The 20,879-nt window shown below is 42.4% G+C and overlaps 1 protein-coding gene across 1 annotated transcript; it reads left to right on the plus strand.

Moving 5' to 3' along the window:
- Positions 1–10: 10 nt before the first annotated feature.
- Positions 11–2,083, plus strand: UBIAD1 (UbiA prenyltransferase domain containing 1). Its single transcript, XM_009575917.1, has 2 exons — positions 11–533; positions 1,476–2,083. Exons 1-2 carry the CDS (start codon positions 11–13, stop codon positions 1,961–1,963), a joined length of 1,011 nt encoding a protein of 336 aa, XP_009574212.1. The 3' UTR covers positions 1,964–2,083.
- The last annotated feature ends 18,796 nt before the right edge of the window (positions 2,084–20,879 follow it).

The raw sequence follows: 20,879 nt of genomic DNA on the forward strand, positions 1-20,879 counted from the left end.
CGGTGAGAGCATGGGGCCGGGAGACCTGGTGCAGAAGATCAGCATTAGTGCTGAGAGCCCCCGAGGGAGCGAGAGGAACGACGCCGGTGCCGCGCTGGCCGGCGCTGAGAGGGTCCCCCCCGGCACCTGGAGGCATAAGTGTGCGGCCTATGTGCTGGCACTCAGACCTTGGAGTTTCAGTGCCTCCCTCACCCCCGTGGCCCTCGGTAGCGCTCTGGCTTACCGGGCCGAGGGAGCGCTGCACCCAGGGCTGTTGGTGGGAAGCGCCGTGACCGTCCTGGCTGTGCACGGAGCCGGCAACTTGGTGAATACCTACTATGACTTCTCCAAAGGCATCGATCACAAGAAGAGTGATGACAGGACTTTGGTGGACCAGATTCTGGAGCCTCAGGATGTAGTCCGGTTTGGAGTCTTCCTTTATACTGTGGGCTGTATCTGTGCTGCTGGGCTCTATGCTGCCTCAACGCTCAAGCTGGAGCACCTGGCCCTGATTTACTTTGGAGGACTTTCCAGCTCCTTCCTTTATACTGGAGGTAAGCGCTGTATCCCGTTTCCTGTGAATCTGAATGTAAACGTGACAGAATTAGCTGACTTGTCAAGGGTTTCTAGAAGACGCATGCGATCTATCTAGTTATCCGCCATAAAAACATTTGGTGGTAATTCCTGGAGTACTGGTACATAAACTTGTATTCTTTGCCACTGATTGTTGGGCAAGGTGTGGGAAGAGGCACACTAAGTTCTTCGGTTGGAAAGTGGTGTTGAGACATTGTTATTTATGTATATGGCTTTAGATGCTCATCAGAACTCTTGCTGAAATTTTTTGTGATGTGTATCTTGTATCCCTCAGCAGTATGGCTCACTGCATATGTTCTTTTCCGTTGGTGGAATCTGTAACTTTGTTTTGGAATGTTTTGTTGTTATTCTCTAGATGGAGTTTCACTGTGAATGTAGAACAGTTTGTGTTTGTTCTTCATAAGAGGAGGATATTTTTATTGTCTTCCTGTGCTGGGTAGATACAAACATAATTATTAGGAAAAGAAAAACAAACTCAGTTTCAAACTGTCAAACTTTCAAACAGTTATGTTAGTTTCCTTGAAAGAATCTTGTCAGTTTTGCTGTTTTGTTCTGAGCATTTTATATATTTCTTCAGGATCAGGTTCTAGTATGCATGATCACACTGAAGAGTACCTTATTTCTATAGATTTCTGCAGAAGTAGGTACTTCTAGATGTGAAGATGGGTATTAGAACCTGGCCCTTAGTTTCTGTTACATTGTTTGATTGGAGAAGTTCAGAAGCTGCATTTCCTTTATTATCTCTAGAAAAAAGAGAAAATGTGCTTCTCAGCCGTAGCTATGTGCGCATTGGTCGTTTTACAGGATTTCTGTGGGAAGGGCTGATCTGTTATATTATCTATTCTCTTCTGTCATTTGAGTTGTTTGACGATGCTTCATTTCATTCTTGTGTCTTGCCACAGGAATTGGATTTAAATATGTTGCACTTGGAGACGTGGTGATCCTGATCACCTTTGGGCCCCTGGCCGTCATGTTTGCCCATGCTGTGCAGGTTGGTTATCTGTCTGTCTCGCCACTGCTCTACGCTATCCCACTAGCTCTCAGTACTGAGGCCATCCTGCACAGCAACAACACACGAGACATGGAGTCCGACCGGCAGGCGGGTATTGTCACCTTGGCTATCCTCATCGGCCCCGCGTTCTCCTATGTTCTCTACACCGTACTGCTCTTCTTGCCCTACCTGATTTTCTGTGTGCTGGCCACACGCTATACCATCAGCATGGCATTGCCGCTACTCACCATCCCGATGGCATTTTCACTGGAGAGGCAGTTTCGGAGTCAGAGCTTCAACAAAATTCCTCAGCGGACAGCCAAACTCAATCTCCTCTTGGGGCTTTTCTATGTTTTTGGTATTACACTAGCACCAGCTGGTGCTCTGCCCAAACTGTAACAAAAGCTGTAGAGTCTGTCACAATTCAGTATTAATGCAGACTAACAGTGGATGATGTGGGTAGATGACCCATTATGGACAGTGGGAAGAATGGAGAGACTGTCTTGAGCTGTTGATTGTGTGTGAATTTTATAATTTCTGGTCTTGGTTAGCTTGTACAACAGACTTTAAAAAAGTGATTTGTCAGTTCTTCAGAAGGGGTGTACTGTGCAGCTTTGCTTCAGGGGAGCAAGGTGACATGAGGACAAGGAAACGTCTAAAGAACCTCATCCTTCTGCCACTGAATTCTTTCACTGTCAACTCAATGAAAGTAAGGTTGAGCCTCAAATACAAACTCTCTGTTCCCTTCCCAAGCACAGTGATTGCTCTTACGACTCCTTTTCTTACCATGGTCAAGGAGTCCAGTGGCTCCTGTGTGGTAAACAGAAAACACTGCCAAATGTTTAGCATTACAACAATGTAGGTGCTATTACTTCACTCCCTTGTGAGCATAATTCATCTTCATCTGTTGTATGTTTTAATTTCTGTTGGTTTTTTTTCCCTAGCTAAATTTTGAGCTTTTATTTCCAAGCCCCCTGAAATGCACTAGATACTAATTCATTAACTGTTGCTTCTGCTTGGTCCTTATAGTCTAGAAATTTCAAAGTTATGTATCTTTGTGGGATGTTCATGCTAAAATGGAGCATGAATAGCCCACTGCACAAACTTTAAGCCAAAACCAGTAAATTTATATTCTGCTATGAAAGCTGAAGCTGTGAGTGCAAAACTAGGACTGGAAACAGGAAGAAGCCATTTTTGTTAACAAGATTTTTCGTAATAGAGTCCAGAGTTTGTGTGACTGAATCACATTTAAGTATTAAGTTAGCTCTGAGGTGAAGTTCCCCACCTCTTTCCCCGTCCCCCTACACCTTACGGTGTTGTTCTGTTTTCTCCTGCAGATCTTGCCACATGATATTCATGTGGCCGCTTGGAGAACTGACTGTTTCAGCAATTGTGTAGCAGTGTGAAAAACATGCCAAGCACAAGTGGGAAAAAGTGTGACTTCCAGTGCAAAGATGAGTTTGATCCATACCATGTTACCCAGTGGCAACTGAATTCTCTGCTGTCTTGAAGAAAAAGTGTTCGTTTCCTGTATATGCAGGGTTTTGGTGAAAAGTTTGTTTACAGGACTTGTGGAAAGCTTCAGAGGAATTGATAAAGGTGTTGACCTAGAGCTGCTGGTGCCTGGAGCACAACCTTGCTTTTGAACCAAGTGGGAGTGTGCTAGCCACTATATGAAGGGCTTTTAAACATGAGCAATAAACTAGCTATAAACTAGCATGGTGTTATCCTGCATCTGTCATAGGTAAGTTACCCCCTTGCGGTGTTCATCTGAAAGTGCTGAGTGTTATATTAGTGGAGTGTACTGACAGTAGTAAAGCTGAGTTGATGGTATAGACAGTTAAGTGAGTGTTTTTATGGCGTCATGTTTATCCAGTGTTACCCAGCTGTTGGTCTCCTGTCTTACAGCTGCACTGTAGTCAATGGGAAGGATTCTTTGCAGGCGTATTTTATGAGCCACAGTTTCATCTTTTATTAGAATTGGGCAAATGATCTCTCTAATCTGAATAGGCACAAGACAAGAGGAGATGGACTTCAGCAGCTGCGTGTTGCTTTCTACAGCAAAATACTTGTTTAGATTAGAAGCATGAGGAGAAAATGCAAAAGTTCAGCTCAGCTGGATGGAGGGAGATATCCGGAAGGTTTGGAAACTGTTTTCAATACAGACATACAAAACACAGTATCTACTGTAACTTCTTTGTGGACCTACAGAATAAAGAAGAGCCTGGCTCCGAGACCCACTTCACTTTTCTGCAAAGCAAAAGCTTTTCTGGGGATATGGACTGAGCTGGTGAATCTGTTAATAGTTGGGGATATGTGGATTTATTAGGTTAATCCCGGAATAGCTTTGTTGCTACCCTTTGCAGCAGCTGTGTGCTTTGTTTTATGATAGCTTGTTCTTGTATAGCTATCAGTTTAAAAGAACGGATAGTTATCTTTTTCTACTCCTTTTACATAAACTAGAGTACTGGAGCTAAATTCCTTGAAGTAACTAATACTTGGCTCATATCTTTAATAACTGTAATTGTAACGGTGGAAAGATCTAGGATATGATCGTTGGTGGAGTAGTATATGTAACTCTAGTTGTATCTAGGCTACCCTTTACTAGCAGGGAAAAGCCCCCTGCGTAGGATGTCTGCTTGCTGCTGGAAAGGACCCGTGCTTTTTATTACAGAGATGAAGGAGGCGCTGATTAGTGCATGTGTACGTTTGTGGAACACTTTTCAAGGTGGGGGGATTCAAAGCTTTTTAATAGTAAGAATGAGATGAAAATTCGCTAATTCCTTACTAGCAGATGCTGGTTGCCTCCAGTTCCCTGTCTGTGAAAAACAGTATCATTCCAGGTTCTTAAGGATATTAGTAGTAAATAACACATTCTTCACCATGGCTTTGAGGAAGTCATTTAATTTCTCTGTGTTTCAGAAAACAGCTAATTTTTGCCTACCTCGCAGGAAATGTCATAGAGGGCTTTGAAAGTAAAAAGTGCTTTATCTCTGTGTGCTTTACAAAAGCATGTTAGTTCTAGAAAACATTTTAGGTATGAACTAACCTAACAGGTGACTTAACCAATGTAAGTAGACCAAAATAATCTCCACATAGACATTGAGTGGTGAGAGAGGTTCCTTTATTGGTTTGTTTTGTGATGAGGATGCTGGGTCTCTTTCCTACCCCTCTCCTCCCTGTCCGATGCTTCTTTCCCTGAATATAAACTTTTTAAACTTCTTTCAGGTCTCTCTTGACGAGCTGTGTTGCAATGTGATGAGTCTACACTGGTAGATGAACAGATCTGTAGCCCATCTGTTAATGCGTCCTAAAGCATCTCCTGGCCTTTCTTCTTACCTAATAAAGTGTCCGAATGTTATTCTGTTAATTATGCTGTGTTTGATTATTTTATATCACTCCAGTTGTATTTTTGCACACGTATTAGAGCATCTTCCCGGAAGGAGGAGGGTCTTTGTCTGCCATGTTTATAGTATGAAAGATCATACTTCTTTTTGTGTAAGAGTCCTTTTATGAATCACATAGTCCTGTCCTTCCATATCATCAGGTAAAAAGTTCAGTAGCAGTGATCATCTCCTACTAATGGCAGACTTCAGAATAGTTTCGGTATTTTCATCAATGATCAGAATTTTATTCGATGCCATTTTCAGTGCCATGTACTGTTCGGCATTTGTAAGGAGGTTTCAGCTGAACTTTTAATCTTTTTAATAAAGATGGACTTTTTCATCCTCACCTGTGTGGTCTGCCATTCTTCCAGTGCCATGGTCTCTGCTCCTGACTTGTAATGATTTTACTTGCTCCATAGGACTGTGACAGCATAATGCCTCTCCTGCGTGTGTCATAAATGAACCTAAAGCCTGGTCTGAAATTTTCCTGTCTTGGCCACTGGTGCAACCTACTACACAAATGCATGTACAATTAGCTTAAGGAGACAAAGAAGTCTTATTTGTCTTACATGCTTTCTGGCTCTCTTTTTTTCATATGCGGTGGAAGTGGTTTGAACAGTCTAGAGAAACCTCTTGGCTGTGCCACCTCTATTGTCTGTGATGCACATAGCTGGAAACAGATACAAAGAAGACTTGATGTGTGAGGGATTTGTGAAACATGATGATTTCCGTTTTTGCTTCTAAATTAAAATCCATCTGAGTAGGAGAGAATGAAAGAAGTTCCTGCAGTGAAGTTCAGTGATTATAAACCGTTCTGGAGCTAATGCTTTTACCTGCAACACTGTCTTACTATCACTGTCTGCTTTGAAGTGATTTCCTGTTTGGGTTTGCAGGACATTCTATGACTCTAAGACAGGTAGGCCTGGGAAATATTTTTCAGCCTTTCTGAGGTGCAGAGTGGGTCTCAAGGCCTTAGCATTTGGAGGTAATTTTGGAGGATAAAATGCAGAATAGCATGGTATCCAGATACACATGGGCTGTACTCAAGGATCGTCCCAAAGAAATACGATAAAGCTCTTTTTCTGAATCTGCAGAAGCCGGTCTGCTGAGTGCCCTTTAGCAAGACAGGATGTTGGGTATTTTATTAATACCGTAATTGTTCTGCACTTGCTCTTAAAACACACTCTAATGCTTTGCCTGGTAGCAGGCAGAGTCTGTTAGCAGTCAGCTTAAACTCATTTTAAAGGAACTGGACCTCTAATAGAATATGTTTAGAGATTTGAAAGTCATGCAACATTGAACACCCTTTTGTCCCGTGCCTGTCTAGATGGAGGCTGTAGTTCTGATTGTCCGCAGATGGCAGCATTGCTCTTCCATCACTGCTGTAGCACCCTGTGGTACCTGTGCCCTAGGCTGAGAGATCCTCTGCCAGGCAGACAACAAGGGCCACTGCAGAGCACCAGGATTGTCCTGATACCTTTGACCTTGTTCCACAGTCTAAAAAAACCTGATTCCCCATGAGAGAAGTAGTGGACCAGATTCTGGTGTTGCTGCTCCTCTGCTGTTCTAAGGGGTTGATCCAGAATCCTAGGTCCACTTTTTAATGAGTGGCAAAGTGTTTTATGCAGCAGACTGTATTGTTATTGGAGGAGGAAGGAGGGGTGTCCCTCCTGCATTTATGGTTTTAGGGATTGTGCAGGCTCAGGGCACTGCATTGGTCAGCACTTCCTTCTTATTTGGGAGGATTTTTTCTGCAGCCATGACAGCTAGGAGTTTCTTTGTGTTTTTTTCCCCTCTACAGCCAGTGGATCAAAAATCTTCAGGACAATGGAGAAAGGAGACTTTCCAAATATGTACTTAAAAGTACCTCATTTTTTTGTCTCTAAAGGAATTTATGTTAGATGTGTTTGCGAGACTTTTTTAGTGTTTGGCTGTACCTCATTGGGTCTCCTCTGGTGTAAGGAAACTTGGAAGGTAAATGGCTGCAGATGAATTTCTAATGTGCAGATTATGTCTAGACAGATGCTTCTGGCCCAGGCAGGTAATAGCAGAAACAGGCATTTGAAGAACGCCAGTCAGCTCTACCTTACATTTTTAAAGCCTTTACTGATGGCTTAATATGCTTATTCTGGTCAAATGCTGAGGGCTGAGCTTTCAAAAGAGTGTGGGCAAGCTGTGCATCATGGGTAGTACACTCGTGTGGTGAAAAAATGCAGTGTCTGCACACTCTGAGATGTACTTCTGTTCAGTCAATTGCTTTTAACACATCTTGAATCGCTGTTGGTAAATCTTAATACTTTTATAGTGTTTTTAGGAGCTTGGACTATATTATCCCCATTTCTTGGGTGAGTAGACTGCGTCACTGCTGCTTAATCAAGGTCGTGCTCCTTGGAGAAGAGTACATAAGAGTTTTCCTTTCCAGTCTGGTATCTTAATAAATAGGCCTTTCCCCTCACATATTGGTTTGTCTTTTAGGTCACTGGTAGATTATTTTTATTTAAATTACCTTTGGTTGCTTTATAATTGGAGTTTTGTGCCTGCTGAATTACATATTTAAGGAATGAAATGCTGCTCTGGCTTTTTAAAGCTATTTTTCATTTTAAGGTGGAGCTAAATATGTAGCCAAGTTAAAATCTATAGCTCCCAGACCTGCTAAAAAATGTGTAAGTTTTAAAAAAACTCAGCACGGCTGGCTCATTGCAGCTGTATGTCTAAAGGAAACAGGCCCAGCACTGGATAGAATAATGCCCATGCTTTACTGTCTGAAATAAGGTTTTTGCTCTTCTGCGTAACTCAGTAAGACCCAAAATGAACATGTTTATCAAGTTTTCTTTTACACCTTCTTCTGATGATAACTCTTAATACTGTTGGTGCTTATCCTTTCTATATAGTTGCCTTTCTATATAGTTAGATCACAGGAAAGCCCATGTTTTAGTCAATGGCCACATGGATTTGTCTGAATGAGAAATACTTGAAGGACATAGTTCAGCGTTCCTTTGGGGTCAGCTGAGAGAGCGTGACTTGCTTCAACATTCAAGTCTCACTGATCTGCAGGCACAGTGTGTTACCGATCAAGTGTATCTATTCCCTTGGAAGGAAACCTTGCTTGGGCATCTGTCCCAGAGTTTATGCATGCACTGTCTTGGGAGAGAAGTTCACACACCGGAGTTTACAACCTCTGCGCATGAAGACCCAAATGTTTTTTAAAAACAGAACAAATCCAAACAAAACTATAACCCCCGACTGTCCTCTGCTGACTTCTCATCAGGCTGCCAAGGCCAGAGTGGTTTGAAGAGTTAAAAATCTATGGCACCATTGTGCTGCTTTTTCATGAAAACAACAAGGAGGAGAATCTGCTCATTAATCACATGGCTCTGTCAATAATGAATCAAGATGAACGTGCTGGCTGAGAAATATGTTACCTAGGCAGTTTGTCAGGGAGCAAGGAAAGCAGTGAGAACCTCACTAAAACATAGGATCTGGCATGCTGCTCTAAGAGTTTGAAAGTGATGAGAGCTCAGCAACAGGAGAAAGGGTTAGGCTCTGCCTCCTACAGTAACTCTTGGTTGGCACCTTTCAGATGTCCTGTCCTAGCCTAGACTAGTACTGGGCAGCTCTGCTCTTCTGGCAGTGATTTTAGGTGTTAATTGAGGTGGGAGATCCTGGCATCTGCTTTTTGTTCTAATGCTAGATCAGTGGCCAGTTTGTTAACTGGGAAATACAGAATAGCCCAGCAATTTTAAGAAAGGCTAGAGTCTTCTTTGCTCCTCTTCTTTTAGGGTAGAAGGGAAAGTTCTTTTAAGCAGTGGTTCGATTTGTCTGGGAAACAGTGCCTTGTCACTGATTTAGCACAAAGAATAAAGATGATGCATATTTTCAGGTGTCCCAGTAAGCCAAAGAAGAAGGCCTGCTCCCTGAGTCGGTTGACTTACTTAGTGGTAAAGGAATAAACCGAATGCCTATTCCGTATGAGGGGCAAATTCAGGCAATTTGCATCTCACCCAGTGTTTGCAAATAAGGCTGTGAAACATCATCACAGTATGGGAAATAAGCAGTTTCTCAGACTTTGACCTAATGGAAAGAGGGTCTAATAAACCATCTTCCCAGTCTTGTTAGCCATTGTCCCAAGAGTTGATGAAATTACTTCAGATAGATCATAAATTACTTTCAGTATGGCATAAGGCCACTGTATGCCACAGTTGAGTCATATTTTAACCTGTGGGGGATAGCTCTACTACTGTATAAACATTAGGTCTGGTCAATATAAATAAAGGAGAGGTTGAGAATAACATGCTAGAAATTCATGTGTACTTTTTTGTGTGTTCTAGAGCTCAATAAAGTCTTAAGAGTATACTTGGTGTATACTCTTGTATGGCACTTGTTGTGCCATACCATTCTTCATCTGGTCTTTCTTCTTCCTTAAATTAGTTCTTAAATAGAAGTTAATTAGCCACCCAGAAACACAAAGCTTCTTCCCCAGTGATGTGCTGTAGGCTTTCTAAAAAGTTCCTTTCTGCATTAATCCCCTGCAGCATCCCTGCTTCTTCAAACCTTTGCAGTCGAGGTTTCCAGGAAAAGGTGGAACAACATTTGCACATGGATGGGGAGAGGAGGATTAAGGGGAAAGAAGAAGAAGGGAGTTGGAGAGGACGGTTATGTATTGATGAACTCCAGAAGCTGAAATCCTGTTTTACTTTGTGCCAAAAGATTTTTCTTTTTATTCCCACTACCTCACAAGGCAAGAATCACATGCCATTCTGAGAGCGATAGCGTGGCACCTCTGTCGTCCTTTCAGCAGTAACAGCCTAAATTCTAAAATCCGTATCCCAAATTACCTAGTTTTCAAGGTCATTGGATCCTAGGATTTTAACTTGTTCAAATGCAAGAGAAAGGCTGAGCTGGGGAAGCTGAACCTAAACTATTCCAGGTTTTTAGTGGTTCTGTCAGTATCCCTGCATAAGAAGTGGATACACAGAAATTCAGGTGTTCTAAAGAAAAAAAAAAATCTCTTATATGTAGGGAATTTTAGCATTTTTATATAGTGCTGCTTCATCCAGAGATACTCAGCATTTTCACAAAGATGATGGTGTGACTATTACGACTGAAGAGTCTGGGATTTGGAGAAGGGAGGTGATTTGCCCCGGTGTGTGAACTTTGCATGTGCCTTCTGAGATTACAAGTCCTATGTATTTGTCTACTGGCCTACTCCTTGTCTTTTGCAGAACTATGTCCTGGGAAGCCATTAAACAGTGCATGTGTATATAGGAGTCTCCAGTTTTGAACAATGTTCGTAGCCAGAAACAGCCAAGTCCTAAATTCCTCTGTCCCTTTCTGCATTCTCTGATCAGTAGATAGACGTGAGATACACTTCTCGACAGAAGAGTACTGGGCTGAGGGCAGCAGCACCAAGGTGTTTCTGCTTTCTATGAGTCAGGAAGGGTTGAATGCATGTACATACATGAAAGTGATGCACATTCCCATTGAGAGTTAACTTATCTCCAGATGGTGAAGAAATGCATCTAAGTAATTTAGGGGCCCTGAATGTCTCCTGAGGACTGAAACATAAAAAGAATATCAATCTCTCTAGCAAGCTAACCCACAGGAGAAAAAAAATGATTGTTTTCTAGAGATCTGTACGCTTTTTTGTGTGGGAGAGAATGTGTGTTTCATTCTGACTTGTGTAAAAAGCATCTTATGGAGGAAAAGTTAAAGGGAAGAAATGTTTTCAGCATTTACTTCAGCAAGGTTTCTTACTTTCTAGGGAAAACTGAATTTGCTGTAGATTCCTTCCCTTACACTGAAAACTTGGCCATCCTAGTCACCACTCTCCTGCTAACAGTTTTGGGGGAAAAATTGAAATTCTGTGAGGCCCTGTTTGTGATGGGGAAGGGACAGGGAATAGTTTGAGTCCCAGGAGGTAGTGCAGTAGAAACGTCTATCCTGCAATGGGAATAGTGGAAATAGACAATTCCATTTTCATCTGCCAAACAAGAGCTTTAACAGTAAAATTGACCCAAATTGTTAGGCTATGGTGGTGTATGTAGAAATGTTGCATTTGGAACTTGTGTAGCTTTGAGCAGTTTGGCTGAAATAGTAGGATAAAGCACCTTGGGGATGGGGCTGACACTGATGGAAAGGGCCACCATCAAATGGTGCCAGTCCAGGTGTGAATGTCAGAAACTGGCTCCTGTGGCAGGAGGGCTGCTCACAATACTAGCACAGGCATTTGTAAAATGTCAGTGGCCAAACACAGTCTGTGCCCCAGTTTTTGTCCTTGATGTGAAACAGCTGTCCAAAGAGACTACGGTGTTCCAGCAGGCACTGCTTCCCCTTTACTGGGGTGACAGCCCACTTGGACAGGAAAGGACATTTGAGTGCTGGGAGCTTTGAACTCTGCACGTGATACTTTTCTGTAAAAGATGCAGACAACTGCATTATTCTGTGTCCTTGTGGTAGTAAGTCAGTCTGGGGTCCCTGATCAGGGACCAGCTAGAGGAGGAGTCATTTACAATAACAAAGCTGATGTGGGTAGATACGGAAGTAAAGGCATAAAGATGAAGGTGGTGCCTGGTGGAAGTCTAATGGTCTTATAATGCATTTCCAGAGCCCATTCCTGGCTGCAGTTTTACAGGTGGCAGCTGAATCAGAGATGACAATGAAATAGTTTCATTATCAAGTCCTTACACTTCAATTTGTTATAAATTGTTCCGGTCACTGCCAAGTGAGTGACAGTAGAGAGAGTCCCCTGGCTTGTTGCCTAGCCCATGAATATAATTTCAATCAGTGCTCACTGTAGACATCCTGGATGGGCAGAATAGCATATATATGTGGTTGCAAGGCAGGACTGAAGTGAGCCGGAAGAGCTGCATCTGGGGAACCAAGATTGGAAATAAAACAGGGCTGAGGGGATTTGGCAGAGCTTTGTATAGTCCTAGATCTGAAAGAGCTGTCTAGCACTTGCTGGGATGTGTCAGGAGTCCTTCTGATCATGTGGGAGCTGGCTAGCAGCAATCCGCTGTGCTCGGCCCCTGCCCCTGACGCCCTGCTAGCTCACTGCATCACCTAATGTTAGTCCCTGTGCTTTGTCCTGGAGCAAGGCTCTGCGGCTGATGCTGCAGCTTATCTTATTGCCTCACCAATTGGGATTCTGTGCTTGCTAGAGTTCAAGGTTGGGCTATAAAAACCTGTTCCAGTCTGAAATCTGCCATAAAACTAGTTACAGGCGAATGGATGTATTTACAAGGCTGCAGGGGGGAAATGAGCTCAGCCATTGATAAAGGAGAAAGTCTTGGGTTTTGACAGATTTTTTTGTTTGTTTTATTTTCAGTATTACCTTAAAAAGTCTCCATATTTTTCTCATGCAGGCTGTTAGCACACCTATTACAAATTCTTTTTACTTAATGTAGCGCACACCATTGTGGTCTGCAGTGAATTGGAAAAAAAACAGCAAAATGTCATCCCTGAGACAGCTCTGGTGTGTGAGAGGATTCAGACAATATCCCTGGCTGCTCAAAAGCAGTAGTTAAAAACTTGCAAAATCATCTGTGTACAGTAAGCCTTACCCATATTAACAAACCAGTGGGTTTGATTCATCTTCAGGAACCACGAGTGTTGAATTTTCTTTTTGCAATGCTCCTTGTGCTACTGCAACTGCTTCAGGTACCTGGAAGGTGACATAATTTTGTCTGATTGTCCATGATCTTTATTCCTCTTTTGACACCAGTCTTTGTTTAGTGTATCATTCAGAAATGAGCTGTTCCTTGAGGATGCTTTCTTTTCCAGAGACATGTTCCTTCTTCTTATTCATTGGTAGAGTCCTTGCATGAAACATTCAGTGGTGGTTGATAGCAGTAATACTACCAAGAAGACACCAGATATAACCTGGACTATGAACTTCATTAGCTTCTGTGAAGTGATCCTTACACACCATTGCTGATTTTGGCTCCTAATTTTTTTTTTGTTTAGGACTAGATTTAAGCCCATCAATGTTTTCTGTTTATTTCCTATTTGTTTGACTTGCGCTCAGTGTTTTGTTCTGCATTTGTAAAGATGTTTTACAAGGGCTAGCTTGGTTCCACTGTATTTACAAGCTCCTCTGTGCTGCCACCAAACACTTTACAGTCCTTGAGAGATTATTTTGTGATTTAATATGGGTTGTCTATAAAGAATAGAACACCTCCCCATCCCCCATGCTTTTCTGCTAATGCTATTGCCTTTCAGTGCCATAACCTTGAAAAAAGCTGACAGCACAGCAGCAGTACTACCTAGACAACTTATTTTCTGAGCACTTCACGATGAGCTGCCAGATCTGGGCTGGAGAGGTGTTTATCCAGCTCTGTTTAGACAGGTTCAGGCTTTTGCATACAAGCTAGCCAGCCAGCACCCTTTAGTGAATGGACTTTATCATCCTTTGTGCTTGTGGATGTTGTGAGCTGTTGTTTTACAGCAACTGGCAGAGAGGTGTATCGCACTCTCTGTGCCAGTGAGAAACACAACAGAAGCTGATCTATCAGAGCCTGACTTCCCTGTATCTGCAACATCTTTATTTTTTCCCTGCTGTGATGATTTGCAAATTGTTACCTCTTTCTTGCAGGCAATGCCGGAGCACTGATAAAAGACTAATTGGATACCTTCTGTCCCAGCAGAGTAAACTGAGATCATAACCTTTCAGGGATTAGGAATCCAATTACCTGGAGAAATAGCCACCAGATTGAAATGTCCCTTCTAACCTCTTATTGCTTAGTATTCCAAACTTATACCATCTCCCTGCACTGGAAGTTTCAAAAGTCACCTAATAAAAAAGATTAGAATTACCCTTAAATATCTTCCATAAAGATTATTATTATCTAGTTATAATTCCATCTCTGAGCCTGTCTTGAGTGCTTTCTGGATCCAGATGAGCCAAAGAGAGCGGACAGCTTTCAAAGACTACACTTATTTACAGGCCCTCTAGCTGAAGCAGAGAGCTTGTGGGACTAACAGTGCACTTCAAATGCCTAGGAGGAGACTTTCCTCTTTTGTCCCCAGTATTCACGTTTGATTGATTTATGGAACTCACCACTGCATGACAGGACTGAGAACTATCTACAAGAACAAAACTGAAGACGAGGTTGCAGATAAAAGGCAGCTGCTTCATTATATTTATATTAGCGAGCATCTGAATAAGCACTTGCCTCGCAAGGTTTAAAATGATTATTGGGTCAAGAGGTTTGCCTCCACAGTTTAGCACAACAAAAGCATTCAGCACTCATCGTTATCAACCTGTATCAGCCAGAGTGAACATCTCTTTCTGCAATGGATGAGAGAGATGATTTTGGTCTATGCATCCCCTTCTGACTGCATATGCCAGAAGAACAGATGCCCTCAGTAAGGGGGATGCAGAACTACTTATTGTCTACAGCAATCTACTTGTTCCTGTTTACAGAAAAAGTGTGTGGCTCTCTGGGTTTCCTGTTTCTTGGGTGAGCTACAGATAGATGAATGGATAGATTTAGACAGTATATAATCCAGTGGAGTGGTATGATATGGAACAAGCAAGAGAATACTTGAGAGATTGAGGATACAGATAAGGGAATGAGAGTATAAGATGTGATCCAAAAAAGCCTCTGTTTTATACGGAGGCCCAGTGAGCATTGTGTGGACTGAAAGCTCATCTGTTTCATAATAGAGGGCTTGCGTTTGTCAGACTGCTATTTAAGTACCTGCCTTACCTGTAGATTTCTGCAGAAAATTCTGTATGAGCCAGGCTTCCAATCCTCGTCCAAGAGATGGTAGTGAAGGAGATCAGGAAAGCTCAAGAATGCAAAATTCCAAGATGCTATGGGAATATTTCCTTCTACTTGTTTGGTCTGACAGCAGGACAGACATGGTGGGAACCACAGGAACAGAAGAACTGTAAGACACTGAGATTATTCCCTTCAGCATCCCTGCTTGTGATTCCTTTCCATTTGCAGCCTTACAGAACCTGTTCTAGAGCTGAAAAAAGTTTTATGCTGTATTTACTGCTTTTTCATTTTGGCTTTACACATTTTTTCCTAAGTTTTCACTTTCTTCTCTTAATCTCTTGAGTCAGATAATGCATGTCTTTCCCCTTGCTGAGGGACTGAAGGGCAGCACTCCCACTGCAGTCAGTAGATACAAGTGGCAAAGTCAGAAGCATTTCAGGGGGAGTAATGGGGAGAATTTGGGTTGAATTGTGGAGGTCCCTTGCAAGCACTATGCAGCTTCTATTAATTTCAAATGGAGCACCTCCAGGAAACAAGCACCTTATGAATTGTTGTTTTCTTTAAGTTTTTAGAGAGCAACACAGAGGTGTGCATTTCTTTTGTTTGCAAGATGGAAAATATTAGCGCAACAGGCAGCGTACAAAATGGACTGTTTCTTAACCTGCCCACTGGTTGTTTTCTGTAGGATAGTGGTACATAGTGGGAAATTTCCCACCACTATGTAGGAACATACATAGTTTGTTTTTGTCTGAGTTTTGAGCACAGAGGTCGCTATGGCCATTGTTTTTTATTAGTTTAATATGTGTTGAAGTCTACAAATAAATGCTGGGACCCAGGTGGAACAGATGAGATGTGACTAAGTTCTTGGATGATTGATAATGAGCAGGGACTGGAAAATCAATTGTGTTAATTCCTGGCTTGTAACTGGGACGAAGAATTAATGAGAAAATCCGTCTAACTTAATGGTATTTACACATTATACAGACTGTGATAAAATTGTCTTCAGGCGCTGCTTGGCATCACAATTATGGGATTATGGTAGATCCAGAGACAGGAAAAGAAATCCACAAGCACAAAAACTCCCTTCACAAACAGCAAACAAGTGATGACATGGACCAGCTAGGAGGGCTGAAGAGAAAACAGACAGGCATCATTTTTTGCTTCTTGTACTTTACGCTTAGGAACTTATTGTAGGGGCTGTGACATTGGTATGTGATGATTCATATTGTGTGTGGTGCTGTGCTTGAGATAAACACTATGCCCCGTGAGAATCCTTCTCTCCAGGGGTCTTAAAGCACTTTATAGACAGAAGGGAGGCTGCTCTTCTTGCAGTGCAGTGGTTTCTAGGTAGCTGTTTAAAACATTCGAAAGACTTGAGCCCCCGTCTTCCTCTGAGTTAGGGAGTGGTCTGCAATTACGCTCATTGAACATGAAGAGTTTGTGCCAGACCAGCAGTGGTATTATGGCACTGAGGGTGAACCAGTGGTGCTAGCTTCCCGAAACTGACCTGCCAAAAAAGTCAGGTAGGAAAGCAGCAGATGGCCATCGGACTCCTGCAGAAATCAGTGAAGCTGTCAGTAACTCCTCTGCAGAACAGAGTGCACATGTACCTGCTTGAATGAGTGGGGAACGCTGGTCTTGATCATGACTGACAGAAAAGCAAATCCGTCTCCCCAACTGCTTCCTCTCCGCCAGGAGTTAATCCAGCTGAGACAGCATCAGTATAATTGATGGTATATTACTGAATAAGTCATCCATAAACCTTGTGTACTCAGAACACCTGCATCCCTCTTGCTTTTCTTGACAACCTCCCTCTCCTTGCTGTTGTGCTTCGTATGTCCTCCCATCCTCCAATCTACATTTAAGTACGCTGAATGCTTAAAACCCCAGCAGCTCCCAGGGCTGTCGAAAGGGGAATAAAGGGAGATGCTATAGAGAGAGTGACACTAAATTTGTTTGGTGTTTTCTCTCTAAAGATTCGGTGCAGGTTCTTTTCTTTCCATCTCAATGTGTCAAGGTCTTTGTTGTGTTGGAAAATTTTGGAAGAGAATGGTAAAAAGTTCCCCCTTTTGACAGGCAGGCAACTACAGGGATGAAAGTCAGAGAAATAGGCCAGACCTCAAATGCCCCTGGAGCTGAACTGTGCTGGTTCTTGAGCTGCCTAGATAACCTCTATATAGCTGCTTCTATAGCCTAGAGGTCCCAATTTGCAAATCTAAATTTTTTTTAGGAGAATTTCTACAGGGCAAGTCCTGGTTATCTCCTCTAGGTTGTGTTATCCTCAGGTTTTCTGCAAGGGTCCTTAAACTTTCAGTGCCTTTCTTTGTATTAGCCAGATCCTATTGCTAGCAAGAGATGTAAGGAGCATCTTTCCGCTACAGTCTGCTTAGCAAGAAAGGGACCCAGACTTTTCACAGTTTCCAGACTGCTCTAGCAAAGATTCCCAGGTTCTCTATTTGCAGGCTTTGAAATTACAGCTGGGTTGGATGCACTATGAGACTTGTCTGATAGTGGTTGTTTCAGAGATCCCATGCTAGAGGTATCCAATATGCTGGTGGGCAATGAGCAGAGAGCGGCTTTCCAAAGCTTTACTGTGCATAATCTGCTATGAAAGAAGAAAATAACATCCAGAATGAAACAATGTGGGACATACCTTTTTGAGATACAAAGAGGTGATCTTTGTCAAGGTTCAGATTTAACTAAATTTTTTCACAGGTGCTCAGTAAAATCCTAGACTCGGGCAGAGACAACCTATGGTATGGCTATGTTTAAGTGATGGAAAGGAAGTACTGTGGTGCCATGAAGAAAAGCAGCTGAGAGCTCCCAGATTTGATCTCTGTCTCATGCGTAGGTGTATTTCTCTCTCTCTGTATTGCCTAACTGGGAAGAATCGATAACACTGTAAAAACAGGATTTCTAGAGTGTGAATGTGTTACGTCTGGCAAGAGATGTAAAATTCAGTTCTTCCAGCTCTTAAAACATCCAGGAGAATCTCTCTTAAATGCCACTATAAATGTACTTGTAATACATGGGTTGACTAGTTCTGATTCTCTCCAGTGGAGGATAACGTTTGCCTGCAGCCTCTCAACTTTACTACACATCTCCACTTAGCCAGCGGGGAAATTGAGGAGCAGTGTGCTGAAGCAGCTTGCTCGAGGCCACACAGTGGATTGGTGCTGTCAGAGATATAAGACCAGGAAGTGAAACTATTTGCTAGTCCTTTACTTTTTTTGTTTGTTGTTCATTTCATGGAGGAGGGAAGATGGGCATAGAGGTAAGGAGAGCAATAAAGTATCATTCTTTGCCAAAATGCACTGAGAAATCTCTAAGCCCAAAGGAGTTTGCCACTGCACTGTTCCTATTCCTTGGAACTCCTCACAAAGGAGGCACCTGTCCAGAGTTGCTTTGGACATGTGTCCAAGGTGATTTGGACTTAAGGAAGGCATGTTGTTTCCCCTTCTGAATATAATTGAATTCAACCCTGACAAAGCCAAATGAGGTGGCCACTGTGGCTGCCAACTGTAATTAAGAACAGAATGCTTTCTGGGTAAAAAGAAAGTGAAATCCCAAGCGTTCTTAATTCTCATGATTTCTGACAAGTTTGTGGAAAGCTGGCTCCTTAATCCCCAGGCTATGTTCTGCTTGAAGTCCCCCTGCTTTCATGAACTCCTGCTATGCTTGTGTCACACAAACATCAGACAGGAAGATCAAAGAGCAGATTGTGCTGTGCCTACATGCTCTGACATACAGGTGTGCTGTCTCACAGTGCATAAATACACGTTTGGATGGCCCCAAACCGGATCACTTGGGTGCAGAGAAGACGGGAATTATGAGGCTGTGGGGTCAATCCGTAATGATGCATGGTCTGCTTGGCTGATGCTCTGAATGTTGCTACCACCAGTAAAAACTACACTGATACGTTGTGGGAGAGGATTCTTAGCGCTGAGAGACTCAAACAGTAAAACGCAGTGGAAGTCTATGCCCACTGCAGTGATCTGTCCTGGGAAGAGGGGCAAAGTGTAACTGAGGGAGAAAAAGGCTTGCTTCATACTGAGTTTTATGTTTAGGAGGTAAATTATAAAAGCAGCTAGTAGTTAAGGCATTAGTCTGCAGCTTGCAGGCTCATATTAACTTCTTTGCTCAGTAACAGTTTTTGTGTCTGACAGTGGATCAGATGCTTCCCTTTCCTGGTCTCAGTTCCTCATCTGTAAAATAGGGATAATCGTTCTCATCTTGCCAGAGCATTGTCATGACACATCCGTTAAGACTCTGAGGTACATAGATACTGTTGTGATGAAAGCTTCATCAGTAATTAAGATGGAAATTTGGATGATTTTCTTCCCGAGGCCTGGTTCTAGGGAAGGGCTTGCTGACAAGAGGCTGAATCAGGACTTCCTTTCTTTTGTTCTGCTCGTATCTACAGGGGAATTTTACCACCTTCTGTGGTGGGCTTAATCACTGGAAACTCTGCAGTGCATGATAAGACTGTGAAGAAAAAAAGATTAAAAAGCAAAAGGATTAAAATCTAAAGGGCTCATCCACTGCGTGCTCTGGAGAATCTGCTCAAACTGAAGCCTCTTGGAGAAGCTGCATATATCTCTGTATTAGTTCTGACAAGGAGAATGTCTCTGTGTCTCTATTATTAAGGCTGAGCGGCTGTGTTCCTGGACCTTGGACAGCACCTAGACATCAGTTTCATCAGACCATAGCCTGGAGGGGACCTTGAAGATATGGCATGGAGAGCTGGAAGCTTAAACTAGGTCCTGGGAAATAGAGTGTATTTGATGGGGTTAACTTTGTTTTCTTTCGTGGGGAAGCCATGACAAAAGTTTCTCTGATTTGTTGTTTGGTTTCTTTTGAAAATATCTTAAACATTGCAGACTGATCATAAGCATGTCTTGTGGCTGAATGCAGGCAGCTACATACTTCTTATGCCAGCTCACCTTTGGGAAGTGAGTAGGACTTAGACCAAGCACTATGTCTCAGCTCTGAGAGTCTGCAGAAGAGGGGAACCTGTGGTCTGCCAAGGATGGAGTTTGTGGCTTATTCACAGTCATTGAGAGATTTCCTTGAAATTAATGGTATGAATTGCTCAGGAATTGAGAATGAGTGGTGGCAGGGGGAAAGGAGGGCATGGAAATAAGTCCGGGAAGAGAACCGTCTCTTGGGGAATAGACAACAAAATAAAAATCTCAGCATTCTTTTTGCTGCACTAGGCTTATACTTGAATGGGTCCTCAAAGGCCTTTGAAGACTTTTATTTGGCAGAGCTGAATGCTGGCAGTGTATCAGTATGTCCTTTGTGGCAATAATGGTCCTGAATTTACTTTCAGGAAAAGCTACCTTTGCTTAATTCTTTATGGGCTGAAGCACTTGTAGAGATTCATTATCTGGTTTCAGAGGTTCCTCTCATCTAACTCCACTCCTGTCTTAACAAGGGATTAATGTGTCGTCTGCCTGGCTTCTAAGTTATGATGGGAGAGTGGAAGATGATGGATTTGACAGACTAGCAAAACTTAATGTTCATCATAGGGAAGCAGATATTAAAATTTTCAACAAAAAAGAATCTCTGTATGCTTCAAAAGCCTGCAATGGCTGAGGGGCTGATGAGATGTAACAATAGGAGTAAGGGGAAGGTTTATTAGCAATATCCCAGGAACTCAGAGTAGCTGAATAACTCATAAATCTTTCATGAATTTTACAAAAATGAGGGATGAAATCCTAAACACTGTAGATAGATATATAGAGAGATATAGATATATTTCTTTTGCTTGAGAATATCTTGGTAAATTATTATCTTTTGAAATTAAGGAACTATCTGGTTTGGGTTTATATTATTTTTCCGCAGTCTGAGAATCTATTGAATACTTTGTCTCAGAGTATTGTGATCTCCCTCAATAGAGGGAATGGGGAGGGAGAACATTTTAAATATTAAACAACAGATTTGATTGTGAAATTGTTACTCCAAAGCAGGAACGGGATAAAGCGGGTAAACGAGATTGCACTCCAATTTATTGTGGAACCTCTGCGATTTCAGCTTGCAGTAAATAATCTGATTTGTGCCCCTTATTCTCTGCTGATGGTCGGGTAAAATGTCTCCAGGAAACCAAATCTGCCAGTCTCCCAGAGAGGGAGAGACCTGGGGAGAGCAGCTGGAGGATGCATATCGTGCATTTCTCTTTATATCTGCATTCTTATATTACAG

Source organism: Fulmarus glacialis, unplaced genomic scaffold, assembly GCF_000690835.1.
Source record: "Fulmarus glacialis isolate BGI_N327 unplaced genomic scaffold, ASM69083v1 scaffold42064, whole genome shotgun sequence".
Lineage (NCBI taxonomy): Eukaryota > Metazoa > Chordata > Aves > Procellariiformes > Procellariidae > Fulmarus > Fulmarus glacialis.